Source organism: Odontomachus brunneus, unplaced genomic scaffold, assembly GCF_010583005.1.
Source record: "Odontomachus brunneus isolate Ranch 3 - 2012 unplaced genomic scaffold, Obru_v1 Obru_scaffold_276, whole genome shotgun sequence".
Taxonomy (NCBI): Eukaryota; Metazoa; Arthropoda; class Insecta; order Hymenoptera; family Formicidae; genus Odontomachus; species Odontomachus brunneus.
Genome location: NW_022639726.1, coordinates 7,038 through 28,048, shown reverse-complemented (window position 1 = coordinate 28,048; position 21,011 = coordinate 7,038). Strand labels below are relative to the sequence as shown.

The 21,011-nt window shown below is 30.2% G+C and overlaps 4 protein-coding genes across 11 annotated transcripts in view; all 4 read left to right on the top strand.

Moving 5' to 3' along the window:
• Positions 1 to 200: 200 nt before the first annotated feature.
• Positions 201 to 4,927, top strand: LOC116853061 (pheromone-binding protein Gp-9-like). The gene is made up of 5 exons (XM_032833921.1): positions 201 to 363; positions 2,413 to 2,521; positions 2,891 to 3,000; positions 4,415 to 4,529; positions 4,723 to 4,927. Exons 1-5 carry the CDS (start codon positions 322 to 324, stop codon positions 4,791 to 4,793), a joined length of 447 nt encoding a protein of 148 aa, XP_032689812.1. The 5' UTR covers positions 201 to 321; the 3' UTR covers positions 4,794 to 4,927.
• A 117-nt stretch (positions 4,928 to 5,044) lies between these two features.
• On the top strand, positions 5,045 to 8,302 carry LOC116853057 (pheromone-binding protein Gp-9-like). Of its 4 annotated transcripts, none has more exons than XM_032833908.1 (5): positions 5,045 to 5,548; positions 6,732 to 6,831; positions 6,922 to 7,040; positions 7,832 to 7,946; positions 8,096 to 8,302. In XM_032833908.1, the coding sequence occupies exons 1-5, from the start codon at positions 5,501 to 5,503 to the stop codon at positions 8,194 to 8,196; spliced, it is 483 nt and encodes a 160-aa protein (XP_032689799.1). In that variant the 5' UTR covers positions 5,045 to 5,500; the 3' UTR covers positions 8,197 to 8,302. The 4 variants fall into 4 exon arrangements, with proteins under 4 accessions (XP_032689799.1, XP_032689798.1, XP_032689801.1 ...); XM_032833907.1 differs by having other exon boundaries at positions 5,045 to 5,554; XM_032833910.1 differs by having other exon boundaries at positions 5,047 to 5,943.
• A 4,150-nt stretch (positions 8,303 to 12,452) lies between these two features.
• LOC116853059 (pheromone-binding protein Gp-9-like) lies at positions 12,453 to 15,664 on the top strand. Of its 3 annotated transcripts, none has more exons than XM_032833915.1 (5): positions 12,453 to 12,607; positions 13,702 to 13,801; positions 13,892 to 14,007; positions 14,843 to 14,960; positions 15,112 to 15,664. In XM_032833915.1, the coding sequence occupies exons 1-5, from the start codon at positions 12,566 to 12,568 to the stop codon at positions 15,195 to 15,197; spliced, it is 462 nt and encodes a 153-aa protein (XP_032689806.1). In that variant the 5' UTR covers positions 12,453 to 12,565; the 3' UTR covers positions 15,198 to 15,664. The 3 variants fall into 3 exon arrangements, with proteins under 3 accessions (XP_032689806.1, XP_032689807.1, XP_032689808.1); XM_032833916.1 differs by having other exon boundaries at positions 12,463 to 12,607; positions 13,706 to 13,801; XM_032833917.1 differs by having other exon boundaries at positions 12,493 to 12,618.
• Positions 15,665 to 19,147: 3,483 nt separating this feature from the next.
• Positions 19,148 to 21,011, top strand: part of LOC116853058 (pheromone-binding protein Gp-9-like) — a 3,060-nt gene continuing 1,196 nt past the window's right edge. Inside the window, exons 1-3 of one of the 3 annotated variants that reach the window (XM_032833913.1) lie at positions 19,148 to 19,287; positions 19,893 to 19,992; positions 20,083 to 20,198. In XM_032833913.1, coding sequence (XP_032689804.1) covers positions 19,246 to 19,287; positions 19,893 to 19,992; positions 20,083 to 20,198 — 258 coding nt within the window. In that variant the 5' untranslated portion in view covers positions 19,148 to 19,245. Of the gene's footprint in view, positions 19,300 to 19,892; positions 19,993 to 20,082; positions 20,199 to 21,011 lie in introns of all 3 variants that reach the window. The other 2 variants (XM_032833914.1, XM_032833912.1) reach the window with 2 other exon arrangements.

Sequence of the window (21,011 nt, the reverse complement as noted above, 5' to 3'; positions counted from 1 at the left end):
TGATTTTATAGCTCGCGATGTTTTCGATCGAAGGTCACTCGACGTAAATCGCGATCAACGCGAATCCCTCATGGACACGCGGGGTCATTTCTTTCCTGGAACCATGTATAATTTCCTCGAGCCGTCCGTATGCGATACGACACGCACGATTTTACGCTCTTTCGATTGACTTTCCTGTAAAATGTTTCCGCGTCGACAATCGCCATATTGGATCCACGATATATAAATACCAGCCGGTGATAGTCTCCGTCAGTTCGTGTTGCCGCGCTCAAACTACGTGTGATATCTCGATTATCGGTGAAAATAAAGATCCCCGAAAATATGAAGCTGCTTGCGCTCTCCGTCTGCCTGCTGGCAACCATCGTAAGTTCTGATAATACGTGAAAAAGCGAAAATCTTTCAAAAAATCATATTTGTTTACAATATCGTCTGTTGTTTTAGCTCGATATTCAAACGTATTTTCCTTCTAATCTATTTCATCTTTTAATTTTATATTTGTACATATGTATGTGTGTGTATGTATGTGTATGTATACTCTCTAAATTTCTTGGAGTGAAAATACTGTCATTCTTACAATAAGAGTGAAATATTCACTCCGATCGAGTGAAACATTCACTCCTATGAAGAGTAAATTCTGCTACAGAAGTGACTGTTTTACTTGATTGGTTTTATTTATTGCAAGACCCTTATAGAAATATCATACTAAGAATCATTGATAATTACTTATTTTCAGTATTAAAAATACTGGATAATAAGTAATTATCAATGATTCTTAATATGATATTTCTATAAGGGGAGTGGCAGTATTTTCACTCTAAGAAATTTAGAGTACACGCACGCGCACCACGGTAGTCTTACGATCTTGTATGCTTGTACACATAGAAAAATATATACTGCATTCAAAGAAATATGACTTATTTTAAGTATTTCATAAGTTTACATATCCGTGAATCTATCATAAACTCATCATAAGCATCATTGGTTCAAAATATATAGTAGCTTTTAGTAATTTTAGGATTTCAAACAAAAATCTTAAAATGAAATAGAAATTCGATTTACTTACTACATAGAATCGAACCAATACTTTTCCTTGAATAGAGTTTTATAATATTCTTGTAAAAGAATTTTTAAAAAATTATTTTTAAGTACATGATAATGAACATTTCTGAAAGTGCCGATATTTTGAAACTATTATCAAGAAAATATTCTTTGTTGCAAGTAACTATTACTTAAGGGGATTGAAGAGTCAGATTGCCAGAAAATCGTGCTTGTTTTTTCACAATTTTTTTATGACAAACTGAATGAATATGCAAAAGTGTACTTATGCAACATACAAAGAAAAGAAAAATATAATTTTGATAATTAAATATTCAATATAAGTGTATGGTGTATGCAGTTAAAATATATTTTGTTTTTCTTTTCAAGGTCGTCATTTTGCAGTAATATCTTGACTCTCGGTGATTCAATTAAGCTGAATTTTAGGTAGAAAATGTCCGTAAGCTTGTCGTTATCGTGTGAATTATTATAATAGAAATTGAATAAAAGTTGCAAATATCTTAATGGAATATTATTAAATTTTCAGTTACTTTATAGTAAAAATATTAATATTTCAAAATTAAATATTTTCATGAGTTTATCAGTGGTTAATTGCATATACAATACACTTATATTGAGTATTTGATCATCAAAATTATATTTTTCTTCTATTTATATGTTGTATAAATACATATTAAAACAAAACTTTCGCATATTCATTTAGTTTGTCATAAAAAATTGTGAAAGAACAAGCACGATTTTCAGGCAATCTAACCCTCCAATCGCCTTAAAAGAAGCTAAACTGAGAAAAATTTTCTTAACAGTAGAATAATATTTTTCTTTTAGCACTGTATTACGTACAACACACACATACTTTGAGCATTATACGTAATAGTTTAAGGACGCGCATTTCATCAAATGTCAATTTTGATGGAATATTTTGGCAGTTGAGAGATCTCGACATTTTTATGATTTAACAACATTATCATAGCTATTCGAATTCCTGAAACTTCAACTGTTTACACAAGAGGTTCAATATTCGTTCGGACCTAACATCGCAAAGCAAATTGAAATTGCATTAGATACATTTTTCAATAAATTCATCTGTTATTAAACAAATTACTCAAGCAAATATATTATTTTGCATAAATAATTATTGCATAAATAATTATTTTGCATATAAAAATGTAAATAAATTACTTATGATTAACACGTAAATAAATTATTCGTGCTTGAGTTATAGAATATGTTAAGATATCCAACGTATTACAAAAAATTTAAGTAATCGTTTAATTTAAAATTATTTCATATTAAAATGTCGAGATTGATTGCCCTGATTTATCCTAATGGTAAGCTAATGAGTAATATATTTTTCAGATGATCACACGCGCTTCGAACTTAGAGAACCTTGCTACGCACGGCGAGGAACCAAGCAAAGCATCCACGCTAAAACAGGAATGTTATGACGAAACGCATCTAACGTCAGGTATGTGAAATCACTTCTAATTTCGGTGAGATGAACTTCTCTTTACTACTTCTCTTTACTAAGTCTCTTTACTAAGTTTCTTTACTGTATCTGTCGTGGACAGATACTTCGAATTTCGGTGAAATGAACTTCTCTTTACTACTTCTCTTTACTAACTCTTTTTACTGTATCTGTCGTGGAAAATCACTGCAAAGTAAGCTGGTTGAGATAAGAAGGAAAAGAGTTACAAAGGTCACACGTTATATAACTACTATCGTAAAATTGTTAGTATGATATAAATATATCATTAAATTTATTGTGCGAAATATTTCATTGTTTTTTTTCAGCAGGGTGCTGAGCAACGGAAATTAGTAATTATTTTTCTTGCAGAGGAATTAATTTCACAAGAGGAGATGAAGAACAACACCTACAAACTAAACCCCGAGAAAGCAAGGAAGAACGGTTGCTTCGCGGCGTGTATACTGCAGAAGAGAGAGTTAGTAAGTATTCAGAGGGCGTTACTTTTTTCGTAAAATATTGGTTTGAATGAAAAGTTTGTGTGAATATTTCAGAAATATTTATATTAAAATATTTATATTAATAATCCTTTTAAAACACATACTAGTCCATAAATTCAATTCAATCTTCATTAAAATCGCAATAATATTAATAATATTAATAATCCCTTTAAAACACATACTAGTCTATAAGTTCAATTCAATCTTCTTAAAATCGTAATAATATATAAGTTAAATAATAAAATTATTAAAAGGATTATTAAAATGTGAAAAATATTTTCTCGGTGAAAATTTTTCTTGACCAAATTTTAAAAAATTTTAAACGTTAAAACATTCTGGAGATAACTTTCTCCTAACGAAAATGTCGAGAGATGTCATTTTTTATGACAATTACTCTATTTCCCTCATTTTTGTAGATATCTTTATAGATAAGCCTTAAATTAAAATTCTGTTAGAGTGCTCTTGAAACTAATTTAAGAAAGTAATTTTGTTACCTATTTAATCACCTAAAGTATTTAATTTGCTTTACTAAATTCTAGATCACTTATATCTCGGAAATGACATTTTCACTATGAAAAAGTTAACTCTAAATTTGTCAAAGAACCTGCAGAGAACAAAATTAAAGTGACGAGATTTGGAATATGCTGCATAATATGCAGTTTTATTCTATAACATTTCTCTCCATCCATCCAATGTTTACAGTATTTAAAGTGTTTATGTTTACAATATATAAAACGCAAAGTAAAAAAGGCGCATATAAAATATGTATCCTATGATTAGTAATTTCGAGATCTTCCATAAGATGTCTCCACAGCCTCTTCTTGCCGGCTTAATTATAAGCCAACTTTATCTCGTCCGTCCATATACTCGATTTCAATCGTTATATGAATGGAGATTGTTTTTATTATCCGAAACAGTACATCATTTACAAGAAAGTTTATTCTAGCTAACAATAAAATGCTTAACTTTATTATTCACTCACAGAGAATATTGATATCAAAATTCGAGAGGCTCAAAAATTTATTTTGCTACTACTAAATCAGTTTTTTCTATTTTTTAACTGTAACGCTATTCCGATTTGAATGATTGAATAATCTGATTTGTATTATTTACTGTAATACTATTACTAACTATATTACTAATATTAACTGTAATATTATTGCGATTTTAATGAAAATTGAATTGAATTCATGGAATAGTATATGTGTTTCAAAAGGATTATTTCGCGAAACAGCTGTTTCCACAGTTTCGCTGAAAATACATAGTAAAAAAAAGCATAAATGTAACATATCACTAGGGCCATCTAAATCCAATCTTCCCTACTGATAAGGCATATTTAAAATAAAAAAATATTATTTTTCAAACAATATATCTTTTTCCTTTCGAATCGTTTCAGATTGTTGACGGAGTGATTCAGAAGGAAAAATTGTATGCCAAAGAAGCGCACGCCAATTTACGTCCCGACGTGCGAGCCGCAATATACAGAGCTGTAGATCGTTGCGTGAAAGAAGGCAAGTATAAGAAGGACTTTTGACTCTATTAACCGGACATTTTATATTTTAATTTTTTACATATTGCGACATCTTGATCGGATTTAGAAAGAAAAAGAAAGAGAAATGAACTCTAGTTCGTAATATGTTACGTATACATACATGAAGAACGTACAAGTGTCAAGAGGAATAATTTTAAGCAAATATGTTTCAGTTGAAACAAATCCGGATCTGTGTGATAAATCTCTGGAACTGCTTGTCTGCTTCTGGAAGAGCTTCCACTAATCTGGCACGGATTGCCAACAATCCGATTTCCAGATTCACGGATTAGAAACTATTATTAGAAACGGAAGTTATTTTGTGTTAATTAAGTTTTTATTCATATACTTATTCAAAATAAACTTGAGCAAAGAAATTCATAGGATTTTTATTTCTTCGATTATTGAGAGATTCCTGTCTTTCCAGCAAAGAAATATCCGATAACTAACATTTCTACCAAATATTCATATAGACAAACATTCATACAATGAGACAATATACGTATACAAAACACGCATACAATACACGCACATAAAGCATCAACAGAAAACGAATTACTGATAGAATCACTCATTTCGTACATTCCGGAGACCACTTCAAGAGAAGACACAAAGAAAAACACGACAATGTCGATAAATAATAGGAAATCAAACATTACCACGAATTCAAATTACATTAATTTTGCTTTTGTTTAATAGTGAATTCGCGCAAATTTTAACACAGTGCACCGATGGAATGGAGACTGACGGAATTCTTTTCCGTCGCTTCGGCTTTAATACGATGTTGTACGAGATAACCTCCGATATTGGTGAACCGCATATCAAGTTTTAGCGCTGTGTATAAATACCGTATATCGCGATGTCGGCGACAGTTCATAACTAGAGAAGCGCAAGCTTTTAATCGTATATCGGAGACCATCATCGCGAAAAAGAAAGTGATTACCGAATCGAAACATGAAGCAAACGCTCTTATTTTTCTTCACGCTCATTGTTGCCGTAAATGTATGGGTAATGTGTAAATGTGCATAAAACACGAACGAAATTCAGACTCTGCTTTATCAACCGTAATGCCAGTCGCATTACACACGCATTCGATAACACACGCATCACTTGCCGCAGAAGTTATGCACGGTAATTCAGCAAATTGCATTTTTAATGAATTTAAAAATGTCCAGTAGGCGGCTGCCAGATTGGCAAAAAAGTGCTTAACTTCAACTGTTACGAATATCACGCCAATCACAAGTGTCAATAGTATAAAGGAAATACAACTGAGGTTCCTGATTAGTGTATTTATAACAATTGAGTTCAAATTAACTTTGTTGATAACAATCAACAAAGTTGAGTTAATTTTTGTGACGTCGTTACGTTGCATTTGCTAGTGACTAATTTACTAATAGGTGAGGGAAGGTTTTTATACAGAGCTAAACTTGTGCAAAAAGTGTGCGTCTTAATGTGACAATTGTCACCATTGATTTTCGCGAATACTAATAAAAATTGCGGCAAGATGTAAAAAATATACATATGAGTTATGACATATAGCAAATTATCACTACTTTGTCCTAGATGTTAAAAAACTAAGAACCACATCACCAAATTTTTTTGCTCCGGCAAATATTAATTATATTTTCTTGTGTGCAATATTTTTACGCCTGTAATGGACTCTTATTAGCCATCTCTCAATTTCGCCTAATTATTATATTATTAACACGCGTTGACTGTACCACTCTGATTGCCATTGTTTACTTTCTAATGCTGAACTCAACTTTGAATCGCCAAAAATGTGAATCGCAATGCGTATACACGTCAGCTAACACTTTCATTTATACTCTATCTATATTTAATTTGTTGTATATAGTTCCACGTTTTATATGCAAATTACTGAGGCACGACAATAATATAACGTTGACTAATGGTGTCTATCCATGCGGCAGTCAACGTGTTAATAACGAAACGAAGATGATCGTAATTAAGACTATAATAATAGCAGAAATCTGTCGGGAATTTAGTTAAAAGAAATTTCTTATTACGATCTCGCTTCAAATGCTCGATTCTCTATCCAACCTTAATACAACCTTAACAATACAAAAACTCATTACTCTAAGTAAAACTTCCCCGTCAATAATCCATTGTTGCAACGCGCGCACGACGATCCTACGAACAGATCAATTATACTTGCCTGTTGCAGACAATGAGCTTCGAAGATATTGCGGAAAGGATAGCGAGTACTCTAGAAGTGATGAGAGAAGAAGTGCAGACATGCTTCCACAAAACAAATGCAACACTTGGTGAGCTTCCGTTTGTGTGCCATTCTTATTAATTCGTGCAATTTTGAATGATACTAATCTAATCAATTTAATCGACTCGTCAATTTCTAGAAGATCTAATGAGAGTTGACGAGTTAATTTACGAAAACAGGTTGCAGATTATAGACTTCGATGCCTCAGCTTTAAAGGCGGGCTGTTTTTTCGCCTGCTTATGCCAAAAAAAAGGAGTAGTAAGAATCAATAATTTATCATAAATCGCATACAGACTCAAACATATACACACACGTATATATACATAATTAATTTTAAGTTAACGAGGAAGCGAAAAAGTGTTGAAATTTTCGCTTATTTTAAAAATGTGAGATTAATATTGGAACAAACTGATCATGATTTATTATATTTTGTAGAAATTAAAACAGTTTAAAACTAATAATTACAAAATATATAATTTATATTTCAAACATATACAGGATATTTCTAAATAAGTACGAAAAACTATAAGAGATCATTTTTTGTAAAAAATTAGGGAGGGAGGAATTTTTCATATAAATATATACTACTATATTCCTCCTTAAAGAGTTATACCTTATTAAAAAAAGTTAGGTTTTTATTTCTTTTTATGAACGTTGGAGAAGTTTAAAAAACGAAATTTTAATGTAAAGCGAGTTGCCAATCTGGCAACCACCTACTAAATATTTTTAAATTCATTAAAAAGACAATTTGATGGATAACCGTGATGTAATATATTTTATTTCTGTATATGAAAACTATTATTTTTACAAAAAAATAAAAAAATATTTAATGGAATCAAGCTTCCTAACGCATATTTTTAGATAATCACATCACACAAAAGTTATAATAAAAAATTGAGTAAATAATTTCATCTCCTTATAACGATACGAATAAATTAAAAAAATATTAATACGTAGCCTTATCTTCTATAGTTTTTCGCACTTATTTTAAATTTCCCTGTATATATTCATTGTAAGTTTACATCGTTTCATTTATGCATTCATTCCAGATGACGGGTGCGCGTGTAAATATGGACCACATAAAGAAAATGATACACTCCAACAAAGCTAGACCTAATCAACTCGCCAAAGTATTTCAAATACTTGATTTTTGTGCTAATCAAGGTACATATTTATAAATATAGAAATATCACGGGGAAAGTACTCGAATCATTCCTTGACTCATGTACTTTTTGTACATAAAATGTGTGACCGGTTTAATTAACACGAGCAATTGTAATTAAATATTTGCATAATCATTTTTTGTATTTCAGTTAGAAGCAAAACCAACGAGTGTGAAGTGAGCCTCAAATACATATTGTGTGTTGTGAATAAAATGATACCTATGGACAGTAATAACAATAACGATGAGTAAATAACAAATATAGTAATTATATTAGAAGCCATGTTATTATGTTATTATTATTATCATATATATATATATATATATATATATATATATATATATATATATATATATATAAAACAGCATTGAAATAACCAATGGCATTCAGAATAGCATAGTGTGTCAACGCGTGTTAATAATATAATTAGGCGAAAGTGAAAGATGGCTAATAAGAGTCCATCACAGGCGTAAAATATATATATATATATATATATATATATATATATGTTGGTAGCTTTTGGATCCTAAAACATATACCATGGGTTTCCCAGACCCACTTGAAACTATTCCTTATTTGAAATAGAGGAAGAGTTCAAGAAAATATATTCTTCCTTGAAAGAAATAAGGAAGTTTTTTTTATGGAATTCCAACACCCATACTCTGCATATATTTCCATATTTAACCCTAGGTATACACACTGGGGTCTCTGAGACCCCAGGCAAAATTTGAAACTCTAGTATTAGTAGAGAGAATAAGTAAGGAGGACACGACCGCCGTGTAAAAAAAATTTTGAAGACTCCTCTGTAGATAACAACTGTCGGAGCAATCAATTGTCAGTCGGTTTTGTGGCAATTCACATATAAAATAAGCCCGGTGTCTCCCAAACACAAGTGTGTACTTCATGCAACTTTTCTTACAAGTAACTATATTTTGTAAATAATTTTATTCGAGTTCATAATGTAAATATATATTCTAAAAAATATTAGATTAAATAAGTAATGTAAAAAAAAACTAATTTTTATTGGGAGACACAAACATACGGACTAAACGCCCAAAATGATACTGTCTTGGGTGAATGTTATTTGCCGCTTTTAAATTATTGACATTTTTCTTTTTCTGTTTTTGTTACATGCATTACAAGTTATTAAATTTGTATCTTTTAACAAAAATCCTAACTTTTATACCTGTCTGCAAAACCGCCAGAAAATAGAAATATAAAAAATCTTGGAGCCTTGTAATTTTCATGATAATATTCCAATATTTAAGCGACGATTTTTTTTATGCCTTGAAATATGCCCTTTCAAAATCTGCAAACTTTTTTCGATTATCTCTATTACCAAAAAAGATTGCATCAATCTATTACGGTAAAATGATGTTTCCTTTGCATTTATGAGTATTTCTAATGTTTCAACACGTCTTTGTTATATGATGCTTATTATGATTTAATATTAATTCTTAATAAATACAAGTGTTTATCAGTCTATTAACAATCGGGAAAAAAAGTAAAAATACAGTGATTTTTACCGAAGTTATAATAAAAAAAGTAGCTGGGATCCTTCAGATCTCAGTGTAGCATTTACATATGCGAAAAATAAGTGTATATACCTAGGGTTAATAAGAAAAAGATGTTTGTCAGTTTCCTGTTATCACAAATTTGTCTTTGAGTAAAATACATGATGAAAGTAATTTTCCACTGTTATATAAATTATATAATCTAGTTTAAATGATTGTGTCCGCAATAATGAATTGCAATATTCGTATACCGTTGTATGGGAGAAAGATAATAAAACAACAAATTATTTATTATATTAACTTCTTACTGTTTATACATCATTTATTAGACGCTATTTTAATTTTTTAGTTATGACTACATTCTAACAAAAGTAAAAGGGATGAAATCAGGAAAATTAAGTCTTTGTTCGTAAAATATCACACAGCATATTCAATAAACGAGACTATCACCAAAAATAATTTCACACACATATTTTATAGTTATAGATAAAACTAATCTGAATCTGTTCGACAATTTTCAATCACTGCTTATTGTTCTCGAAATACTTACTCTAATTTGGAATAAATTAAAAATGATTGCGCTTTTATATTTACAAAACATCACTACTATACTTTGAGAGACAAACTAAGAAACGAAAGATATGTCATAAGATATATGAAGACACACCGATAGTTGTTAATGAAATGGCTGTTTTGCGTTTAAAAATTATGCCTTATCTATGCACCGTACTTAGTTATTCGAATTAATGGAACAGTAAGAGTAATTGTAGAAAGTTAATTTCTTCAATTATTCAGAGATTAAACTCTTTTTAACTCTTTTAAACTCTTTTTAACGGAAATTTTCAATAATCGAAATTCCTACGACATATTCCTAAAGAGTGAACACGCACACATAAAACAAATAGATATTGATAAATAACACGTACGTTCTCGAAACTATTTCGTTCAAGGGAAAACGCGAAGATGTGGGAGTAATTAATAATGAAACAAACAGCAACGAATTCAAATTACATTACTTCTGTTTTTCTCTCTAAAGCCCAATTCCACAACCTTCAGTTATGGGTTCAGTTCACTTAACTGGTTATTCCATTGGACTTGAACAATCGCATTTGACATTAAGAAGAGTTAATCAGAATTAATCAATTATTACTGGGATTTAATCAGTAGTTAAAATTAAAAGGATGTTGTGGAACTTGGCCTAATAGTATCAACGCGCGCGAATGTCAACAATATGCAGATGTCGTTAATTGAACTACGATTGACGACATACGACTGAATTTTTTGAGCTAGATATAACGCCGAACAGAAACAATAATGAAATGAAAATTGTATTTCTGTTTGGCGTCGTATTTGTAATAGCTTAAGTTGAGTCAACTTTTATTATTATCGTTACTGTGATCGTTGCGTGATCTTTACTGTCAACGTAGCGACTGTCTGTTTGCGACTGACATTGTGGCTAATTTATATAAAGGCTCTACCCAGAGTAGTTTCCAATCTCGAGATTTCGGTCAAACTTACGTTTAGGTCTGAAGAATCCTAGTTACTTTTTTTATTATAATTCCGGCGAAAATATTCGGGATTCAACATCAGAAATCCTGGATTTCGGAATTGCAAAATTCAACGCTTTGTGCCTATGTAATATTTTTATTTTACTAAAATTTTACTTTAATAAATAGTAAACATTTTTTTCTTAAGTCGTTTGTCTAAAATGAAAAAAAAGAAATAAAAATTAACTCTATTTTTGTTATAAAAGTTTTAGCTTTTATAGTAAAACAGTTATAACAGTTAAAACAGTTATAACAGTTAATAAGACAAAAGTAATACCAGGTGAGTTATTTGCCCGTAAATCTTATTAATTCAAGAAATTTAAACGATGTCAATTCAATCAATCTAATCGATCCAATATTTTTTATTTGAAGAATATAATGCATTTTGAGAAAATTTCAGTAGATAATTTGCGGACTGCAGATTTCAATAGCACAGCTTTAAAAGTCGACTGCTTGGTCGCCAGCTTATTTCAGAAGAGTGAGATGGTAAAAAAAGGCAGACCACACACAGCCGCACACAAACACACATGCTTATATGTAAATTACTTATGATACTTATTGTAAATTGGTAGAAAGATTTTTATATATGCGTGGTTATGATTTCCGCAAAATATGGTAAAGACCGAATAGTATATATTTATACAAGATTTATATGTATAAAAAATAAGAAATAAGAAGAATGTAGTGTGTTTATATCAGTTGTATCTGATATGATGCTTTGACGATTGCCTTTACGTTATCAAGATTTTCGAAATTTGTCATTCAATTTGAATTTACAAAGAATACGAATTGAATTTCAAATTTGCGTTATGCTTAATGAATGAAGTACGACCCATTACAAAAATTTAATCTATTATATGAATTGTATTCCTATTACAGAAATTTAGTATTAAGAATTATATACTAAGAAATTTGCAGTGATTAAATACTCCAAATATTTCAAAATATATTTGACTAATGTCCAATCATTGATTAATGGATTGCTGTAGTCAGAGAATACCGTTCACAACACATCATTCTGAAGCAATAAAGTTAATATTTGATTATTTATTCGTCCAAATCATTCGTGCATCGAAGCTTTCATGCAACGAAACTTCGAGAAAGAGAAGCACACATATGACACAAGCAAAAAGCAACTAAATACTTTTACACATTCACAAATAACTAATTCCGCACGTTTCCAAGATCACTTCGTTCAAGAGAAAGCACACAAGCAAAAATAATAAATCAATAATTAATAGGAAATCGAACCGTGACGTATTCTTATTATATTAATTCCATTCGTGGTTAACGACGAATATGCGCGAAAGTCAACGCAGTACGCTGAGATTCTTTGATTAGTAACTGACGGAATTCTCTTTCTGTAACTTCGGCATTTGCGTGACATTGCATCTGATAACCTCCGACACTTGAGTAACACAATATTATTTTTGTATCGTGAGTATATAAATCTCGTAAATTGCGATATTAACAGCAGTTTATGCCTGAATAGTTGCGGATTATTAATCGCAAATCAAATTCTGTTATCGCGAAGAAGAAAGTGATTCTCGAATTGAAACATGAAACGGACGCTCTTACTTTTCTTCATGCTCTCTGTTGCCGTAAGTGCTTGGTAATATATAAATGTACACAAAACACAAGTGAAATTCTAGCTCTGCTATATCAATCGTAATATCAGGCGCAAACATATGCATCACATTTCGCAGAAGTTATAACAAAAGTTTGCTAAACTTCAACTGTTAAAAATAAAATTGTCAATCACAAGTCTCAGTAGTATAAAGGAAGTATAACTGAGATTCCTGATTGGCGTATTTATAACAATTAGTTAAATTAACTTTTGTGACATCGTGACGTTATATTTTCTAATGATTAATTTGCTAATTGATGAGAAAAGCTTTTTATGCAAAGTTGGACTTGTGCGAATACCGTGCACCTTAATGCGACAATTGTCACTATTGTTTTTTGGGAATAGTAGTAAAGATTGCGTTAAAATGTGAAGAATACACATTATTATTTAAAAATAAAATCGAGAGACGTGAGATGAGTTATGACGTATAGTATACAAATTATCACTATTTTGTCTTAGACGTTAAAGCTAAAAGAATTACATTGCTATGTTTTTTATTCTGCCAAGTATAAATTATATTTTCTTATGTGCAAAATTTTTGTGTCTATGATGGACTCTTATTAGCCATCTCTCACTTTTGTCTAATTATTATATTATTATCACGGTAACTGTACAACTCTGATTGCCATTGATTATTATAATGCTCAACTCAACTTTGAATCGCCAAAAATGTAAATCGCAATGCATACACACGTTAGCCAATTTCACTTATATTCTATCTATATTTAATTTGTTGCACATAGTTCCACGTTTTATACGTAAATTAATGAGACGATAATATAGCGTTGGCGCATGCCATGGTGGCAATTAACATGTTAATAACAAAACAAAGACGACAGTAATTGAGATCATAATAATAGCAGAAATCTGTCGGGAATTCAATGAAGAAAAACTTCTTATTATAATCCTACTTAAAATTCACGATTCTCTATCCAAACTAAATCTCTATCTAAACTCTATCTAAACAATACAACTAAAGTACACTCACTACTAAAGTAAAACTTCCCCGTCAATAATGTATTGTTACAACGTACGCAAGGCCTACGAAGTGATTAATTATTGTTGCAGACAGTGAGCCTCGCAGACGTTGCAGGAAACGTAGCGAGTGCTTTAGGAATGACGAAGGAAGAAGTGCAGACATGTTTCAACAAAGCAAATGTAACACTCGGTATGCTTCCGTTTGTGTGCCATTCTTATTAATTCATGTAGTTTTGAATGATACTAATCTAATCGATTTAATGGATCCGTCAATTTCTAGACGATCTAATGAAAATTGACGAAATTTCCGAAGACAGGTTGCAGACTATGGACTTCGACGATTCAGCTTTAAAGGCGGGCTGTTTTTTCGCCTGCTTATACCAAAAAAAAGCAATGGTAAGGATCAATCATGATCAATAATTTATCAAAAATACGAACCGCACACTCCGACATATACATACACACATACATATATAGTTTTAAGTCAACGAGGAGGCGAAAGAGTGTTGAGATTTTTGCATATTATAAAAAATTTGAGATTAATATAGGAACGAACTGATAATAACTTATTTTATGTTGTAGAAATTAAAACAGTAACTAATAATGTGTTATGTAATATTAAACTTATCTCTCAAACAAATACAGGATATTTCTAAATAAGTACGAAAATCTATAAGAGACAATTCTTTTTACCTAGAAAATTAAGGAGGATGGATATTTTTCATATAAACATATATTACTATATCCCTCCTTGAGAAGTTATTCTTTTCTAAAAAAAGTTAGGTTTTTATTTCTTGTTTTAAATATTGGAAATGTTTGAAAAATGAAAATGTAATGTAAAGCGAGTTGCCAATCTGGTTATCGCCTACTAGACATATTTAACTTCATTAGAAATGCAATTTGATGGATTACCGTGGATTAACATTTTATTTCTGTACATGAATACTATTATCTATACAATAAAATAAGAATAAAAAAATATTTAAAGGAATCAAGCTTCCCAACGCAAATTTTTAGATAATCACTTTCCGGTCCGTTAAAAGATTATAATAAAAAACTGAATGAGTAATTTCATCTCTTTATAACGATACGAGTAAATTAAAAAGATATTAATAAGCAGCCTTATAATTTCTATAGTTTTTCGCACTTATTTAGAAATTCTATATATATATATATTAATTGTAAGTCTACGTTCATCGTTAGTATCGTTACGTTCATGCATCAATTCCAGATAATAGGTGCGCCTGTAAATATGGACCAGATAAAAGAGATAATACACTCCGATAAAGGAATTGAACCTAACCTACTCGCCAAAATATTGCAAATACATGATACTTGTGCCAATCAAGGTACATATTTATGAAAATACTAATATCACGAGAAAAGAACTCCAATCATTCCTTGAATAATGCACCTTTTGTACATAATATGTTGTGACCGGTTTAATTAACACGAATAATTACAATTACATTTTATGCATAACCAATTTTTGTATTTCAGTTAAAAGCATAACCAACGAGTGTAAAAAGATCCTCAAATACATATTGTGCAGCAGGTATGAAATGGAACGTACATATTATCAGTAATATTATCGATAAGTAAATAAAAAGTATGGTAATTATATTAGAGGTAATGTTATTATGTTATTATATTTGGTTATTTGGTTGTTGGTATTGGTTTGGGTATTTGTTATTATATTTCTGGATCCTAAGACATAAATTTCCCAGATACACTTAAAGCTGTTCCTTATTTAAAATAGGGGAAAAGAGTTCAAGAAAATGTGTTCTTTCTTGCAAGAAATAAGGAAGTTTTTTATAGGATTCCAGCATTCATACCGTGCTTGCGTACGTTTCTGTGTTAATTAAGAAAAAGTTGCTTGTCAGTTTCCTGTTATCACAAATTTGACTTTGAATAAAATACATGCTAAAAGTAGTTCTTTACTGTTATATAAATTATATAATCTAGTTTAAGCAACTGTGTCCGCAATAATGAATACTCGTAAACCGTTGTATAGGAAAAAGATAATAAAACAAAAAATTATGTATTATATTAACTTCTTACTGTATATTTTTAGTATATATACTTCTTACTATATATTTACATTATATTTTTAGACGCTATTTTAATTTTTTAGTTATTGCGACATTCTAACAGAAGCAAAAAGGATGGAATCAGGAAAATTAGTCTTAGTTCGTAAAATATCACACAGTATACTCAAAAAACGAGACTGTCACGAGGAATAATTTCGCACGCTTATATTATAATTATTGTTAAAACAAATCCGGATCTGTTCGACAATTTTCAATCACTGCTTATTGTTCTCGAAGTACTTACTTTAATTTGGCATAAATTAGAAATGATTGTACTTTTATGTTTACAAAAAATCACTAGTATAAGACACTAGTATTTGAGTGACAAACTAAGAAACAAAAGATATATCATGAGATATATGAAGACACACCGACAGTTGTTAATGCTAATTTGCGTTTAAAAATTATACTTTATCTATGCATAGTATTTAGTTCTGCAAATTAATGCAACTATAAAAATAATCATAGAAATTCTATTTCTACAATTATTCAGAGATTGTTTTTTTTCTAACGGAGATTTTCAATAAGTGAAGTTCCTATGACACATTCATAAAGAGAAAACATGCACAAATAAAACGAACAGGAAACAATGAGATAATGATAAACGACTCGTGCGTTCTCGAAAATATTTCGTTCAAGGAAAAACGCAAAAATGTGGGATGATAATTAATAGTGAAACAAACGGCAACAAATTCAAATTATATTAAATTTGTTTTTGTGTCTAATAGTATCAACGCGCGCGAATGTCAACAATATGCCAAGGCCGTTAATTGAACCAGGAATGACGAAATTCTTTTTCTGTTACGACGGCATTTATGCGATATTACGCGTGATAACCTTCGATATCAATGAAAAAGTTTAGTTAAGTGAAAAAATTCCTTTTGCATCTAAAAATAAACTCATAATTGGCAACATACGACTGAATTCTCTGGGCTATCTAAGTATACAACGCCAAACAGAAACATTAGTGAAATGAGAATTGTATTCGTGTTTGTAACAGCTTAAGTTGAGCCAACTTTTGTTGTTATATTCGTTACTGTAATTGTTGCGTCAATGTGGCGTCTGTTTGCGATTGACATTGTGGCTAAGATACAGAAGGGCTCTATCCAGAATAGAGTTTCCAATCTCGGAATTTCGGTCAAACTAATGTTTCCAAAATTACGCGGGATTCAACATCAGAAAGTCCGGATTTCGGAATAGCAAAATTTAAAAAAAAACGCTTAGTGCTTATATAAAATTTATATTTTATACAGATTTTACTTTAATAATTAGTAGACATTTTTTCTTAAATCGTTTTTCTAAGATAAAAAAGAAAAATAAAAATTATCTTTATTTATCATAAAAGTTTTAGCTTTTAGATATAATAGTTAATAAAACAAAGGTAGTACCAGATGAATTCCTATTTGCGCGTAAATCTTATTAATCCGAGAAATTTCAACGATGTAAATCCAATCGATCTAAACAATTAAATATTTTTTATTTAGAGTATATAATTCATTTTGAGATAATTTTAGTAGACAATTTGCGGACTGTAGATTACAACGACACAGCTTTAAAAGTTGGCTACTTGGACACTTTCTTATTCCAAAAGAGTAAGATGGTAAAAAAAGGTAGATCACACACAACTGCACGCCTACACACAAGTACACACGCATATATGTAATTATCTTTTGACAAATAGTTTTTGGCCAAAACAGTTAAAGTTTTGATTTCAGTTTCAATTAAGGCCAACGAATGTAAAGTGAATGTCAAATAATTATTCTGCATAATATTTGAAGCGCGGAATATTTTTCACGGAATAATATAATAAATATAAATTAATAACGATGATAGTAAAAATTAATGATGTGATAATAAATAGTAAATAATAAGATACAAAAGTAAGGCGCACACGATATTACGTGTTTAGAATTTTTTAACTCTAAAATACATATCATGGGTCTCCCAAATCCATACAAATCTCAATTACGCATTACATGAGGAGAAAATATGAGTGTCCGAAACGATGACATTGAAGAACGTTTTTCTGACTGTGTCACAAATTTACATGGTTATCAATTTAAATGACCAACTAAGTAGAATACAGTTGCTGAAAACGTTTAATTGTTTTTTGCTAAGTTTTATTCATAAACTATATTTAGTTTTATATTAGTGTGTCTCTTTAGAACTTCTTTTAACTTAGCACCTTTTAAAGTATTAAAAATACAATTTTTAGATTTACGAATAAACGACTAAGTCATAGTTAATGTTAAAATTAAAAAGGGAAAAATAGAGAAATAAATATGCAATGAGACACAAGAAGACATCCAAAAATTGTTGGAAATACTGGTCAATTTGCGTTAATCAAGTTTTATGCATGTACTTAATTATCCCAAGTAAAATCTAAGAACATTCGTAAAATTTTTATTTCCCCAATTATCGCAAAATTTGTTTGCTTTGAGTGGTAAAATTTCCGATAATTAATATTCCTACGAAATACTTTAACAACGAAACATTGATGAAAAGGAGAAGCATTCACACATGAAATAAACTAGAAATAATAAAATACTATGATATCTGTAAAGTCTAAAATATACACCAATGAGTCATTTAGACCAATACAAAATTTCGTTTGCTCATTACTGGAAAAAAACTTCAGGAGGGAAGCACAAGACGACATTTAAAAAAAGTTTGTTGGTCTATATAGTTGATCACAATTACCATCTCAAATGACAAATTAGAGAAATTAACCATAATTCATCACATTGTTAACATTTCTTATAGATGTTTGTAAACAGGATCAAAGAATACGAATTGAATCTCAAATTCACGTTGTGGAGTGCGACCCAATACAAAAATTTAATCTATTATATGAATTGTATTTCTGTTATGGAAATTTAGTATTAAGAATTATATACTAAAAAATTTGCAGTAATTAAATACAGCAAATATTTCAATATATATTTGACTAATGTCCACCCATTTGTTAATGGATTACTGTAGTCAGAGAATACTGTTTGCAATAGATCATTCTGAAGCGATAAAGTTAATATTTGATCAGTTATTCGTCCAAATCATTCGTGCATTCATGCAACGAAACATCCGAAAAAGAGAAACACACATATCACACCAGCAAAAAGCAACAAAATACTTTTACACATTCACGAATGACCAATTCCGCACGTTTCCAAGATCACTTTGTTCAAGAGAAAGCACAGATGCGAAAATAATAAATCAATAATTAATAGGAAATCGAGCTCTGACGTATTCTTATTATATTAACTCCATTCGTGGTTAACGATGAATTTACGCGAAAGTCAACGCAGTACGCCGAGATTCATTGGACAGCAACTGACGGAATTCTCTTTCTGTGACTCGGCATTTGCGTGACATTGCGTCTGATAACCTCCGACATTCGAGTAACATAATATTTTTTTTTTTTCGTGAGTATATAAATCCCGTAAATTGCGATATTAACAGCAGTTTATGCCTGAATAGTTGCGGATTATTAATCGCAAATCAAATTCTGTTATCGCGAAGAAGAAAGTGATTCCCGAATCAAAACATGAAACGGATGCTCTTACTTTTCTTCACACTCATTGTTGCCGTAAGTGACTGGGTAATAAGTAAATGTTATAACGAAAATTTGCTAAACTTCAACTGTTAAAAATAAAATTGTCAATCACAAGTGTCAATAGGCTAAAATAAATACAACTGAGATCCCTGTTTGGCGTATTTATAACTATTAAAGTTAAGTTAACTTTTGTGACATCGTGACGTTGCATTTTCTAATGACAAATTTGCTAATAGATGAGGAAAGCTTTTTATACAAAGCTGGTGCAAAAATCTGGTATACCTTGATGCGACTATTGTCACTACTGTTTTTTATATAGTAGTAAATAGTAGTAAAGATCGCGCTAAAAAGCGTTGACGAATAGTGACTGCCATGGCAGTAGTTAACATGTTAATAACAAAACAAAGACGACCGTAATTAAGAGCGTAATAATAACAGGAATCTGTTAAGAAAATTCAGTTAAAAGAAATTTCTTATTGTAATCCCGTTTTAAATCCACGAATCTTTGTCCCAACTTAATACAACCTCAACAATACAAACACTCACTACTCAAAGTAAAACTTCCCCGGTAATAATGCATTTTTGCAACATACGCATGGCCATTCTACGAAGTAATTAATTATATTTACCTGTTGCAGACAATGAGCTTCGAAGATATTGCGGAAAGGATAGCGAGTACTCTAGAAATGACGAGAGAAGAAGTGCAGACATGCTTCCACAAAGCAAAAGCAACACTTGGTGAGCTTCCGTTTGTATGCTATTCTTATTAATTCGTGCAATTTTAAATAATACTAATCTAATCGATTTAATCGACTCGTCAATTTCTAGAAGGTCTAATGCGACTTGACGAAGTTTACGAAGACAAATTACAGATTATGGATTTCAACGACTCAACTTTAAGGGTAGGCTGTTTTTTCGCTTGTTTAGGCCAAAAAAAAGGAGTGGTAAGAAACAATCATAATCAATAATTTATCATAAATCGCATACAGACTCAAATATATATACACACGCATGCATATATAGTTTTTAGTCAACGAGAAAGCGAGAGAGTGTTGAGATTTTCGCATATTATAAAAAATTTGAGATTAACATTGGTACAAACTGATAATATTTTATTTCATGTTGCAGAAATTAAAATAGTAACTAATAATGTGTTGTGTAATATAGAATTTATCTCTCAAACAGATACAAAATATTTCTAAATTAGTATGAAAAACTATAAGAGGTCATTCTTTGTAGAAAATTAAGGAGGGAGAAAATTTTTTATATAAACACATACTAATATATCTCTTCTTAAGGAGTTATATTTTTCTCAAGAAAGTTAGGTTTTTATTTCTTTTTTTAAATATTGGAAATGTTTAAAAAACTAAATTTTAATGTAAAGCGAGTTGCCAATCTGGCTACCGCCTACTAGTCATATTTAATTTTATTAGAAATGCAATTGTTAAATTACCGTGGATTAACATATTTTATTTCTGTATATGAAAACTATTGTCTTTACAAAAAAACAAGAGTAAAAAAATATCTAAAGGAATCAAACTTCCTAACGTATATTTTTAGATAAATACATTCCATTTTAATAAAAAATTATAATAAAAAATTGAATATGTAATTTTATCTCCTTATTAGATACAAATAATTTAAAAAGATATTAATAAGCAACCTTATATTTTCTATAGTTTTTTGCACTTGTTTAGAAACTCTCTCTCTCTCTCTCTCTCTCTCTCTCTCTATATATATATATATATATATATATA

What these genes read in the sequence shown, in the direction of transcription:
- LOC116853061 (XM_032833921.1), top strand. Translation starts at nt 322, where the DNA reads ATGAAGCTGCTTGCGCTCTCCGTCTGCCTGCTGGCAACCATC. An exon ending in TCTGCCTGCTGGCAACCATC is followed by an intron (nt 364 to 2,412) that starts GTAAGTTCTGAT and finishes TATATTTTTCAG; the next exon opens with ATGATCACACGCGCTTCGAA. An exon ending in CGAAACGCATCTAACGTCAG is followed by an intron (nt 2,522 to 2,890) that starts GTATGTGAAATC and finishes TTTTTCTTGCAG; the next exon opens with AGGAATTAATTTCACAAGAG.
- LOC116853057 (XM_032833907.1), top strand. Translation starts at nt 5,501, where the DNA reads ATGAAGCAAACGCTCTTATTTTTCTTCACGCTCATTGTTGCCGTAAAT. An exon ending in TTGTTGCCGTAAATGTATGG is followed by an intron (nt 5,555 to 6,731) that starts GTAATGTGTAAA and finishes TGCCTGTTGCAG; the next exon opens with ACAATGAGCTTCGAAGATAT. An exon ending in TATGCCAAAAAAAAGGAGTA is followed by an intron (nt 7,041 to 7,831) that starts GTAAGAATCAAT and finishes CATTCATTCCAG; the next exon opens with ATGACGGGTGCGCGTGTAAA.
- LOC116853059 (XM_032833915.1), top strand. Translation starts at nt 12,566, where the DNA reads ATGAAACGGACGCTCTTACTTTTCTTCATGCTCTCTGTTGCC. An exon ending in TATACCAAAAAAAAGCAATG is followed by an intron (nt 14,008 to 14,842) that starts GTAAGGATCAAT and finishes CATCAATTCCAG; the next exon opens with ATAATAGGTGCGCCTGTAAA. An exon ending in TGATACTTGTGCCAATCAAG is followed by an intron (nt 14,961 to 15,111) that starts GTACATATTTAT and finishes TTTGTATTTCAG; the next exon opens with TTAAAAGCATAACCAACGAG.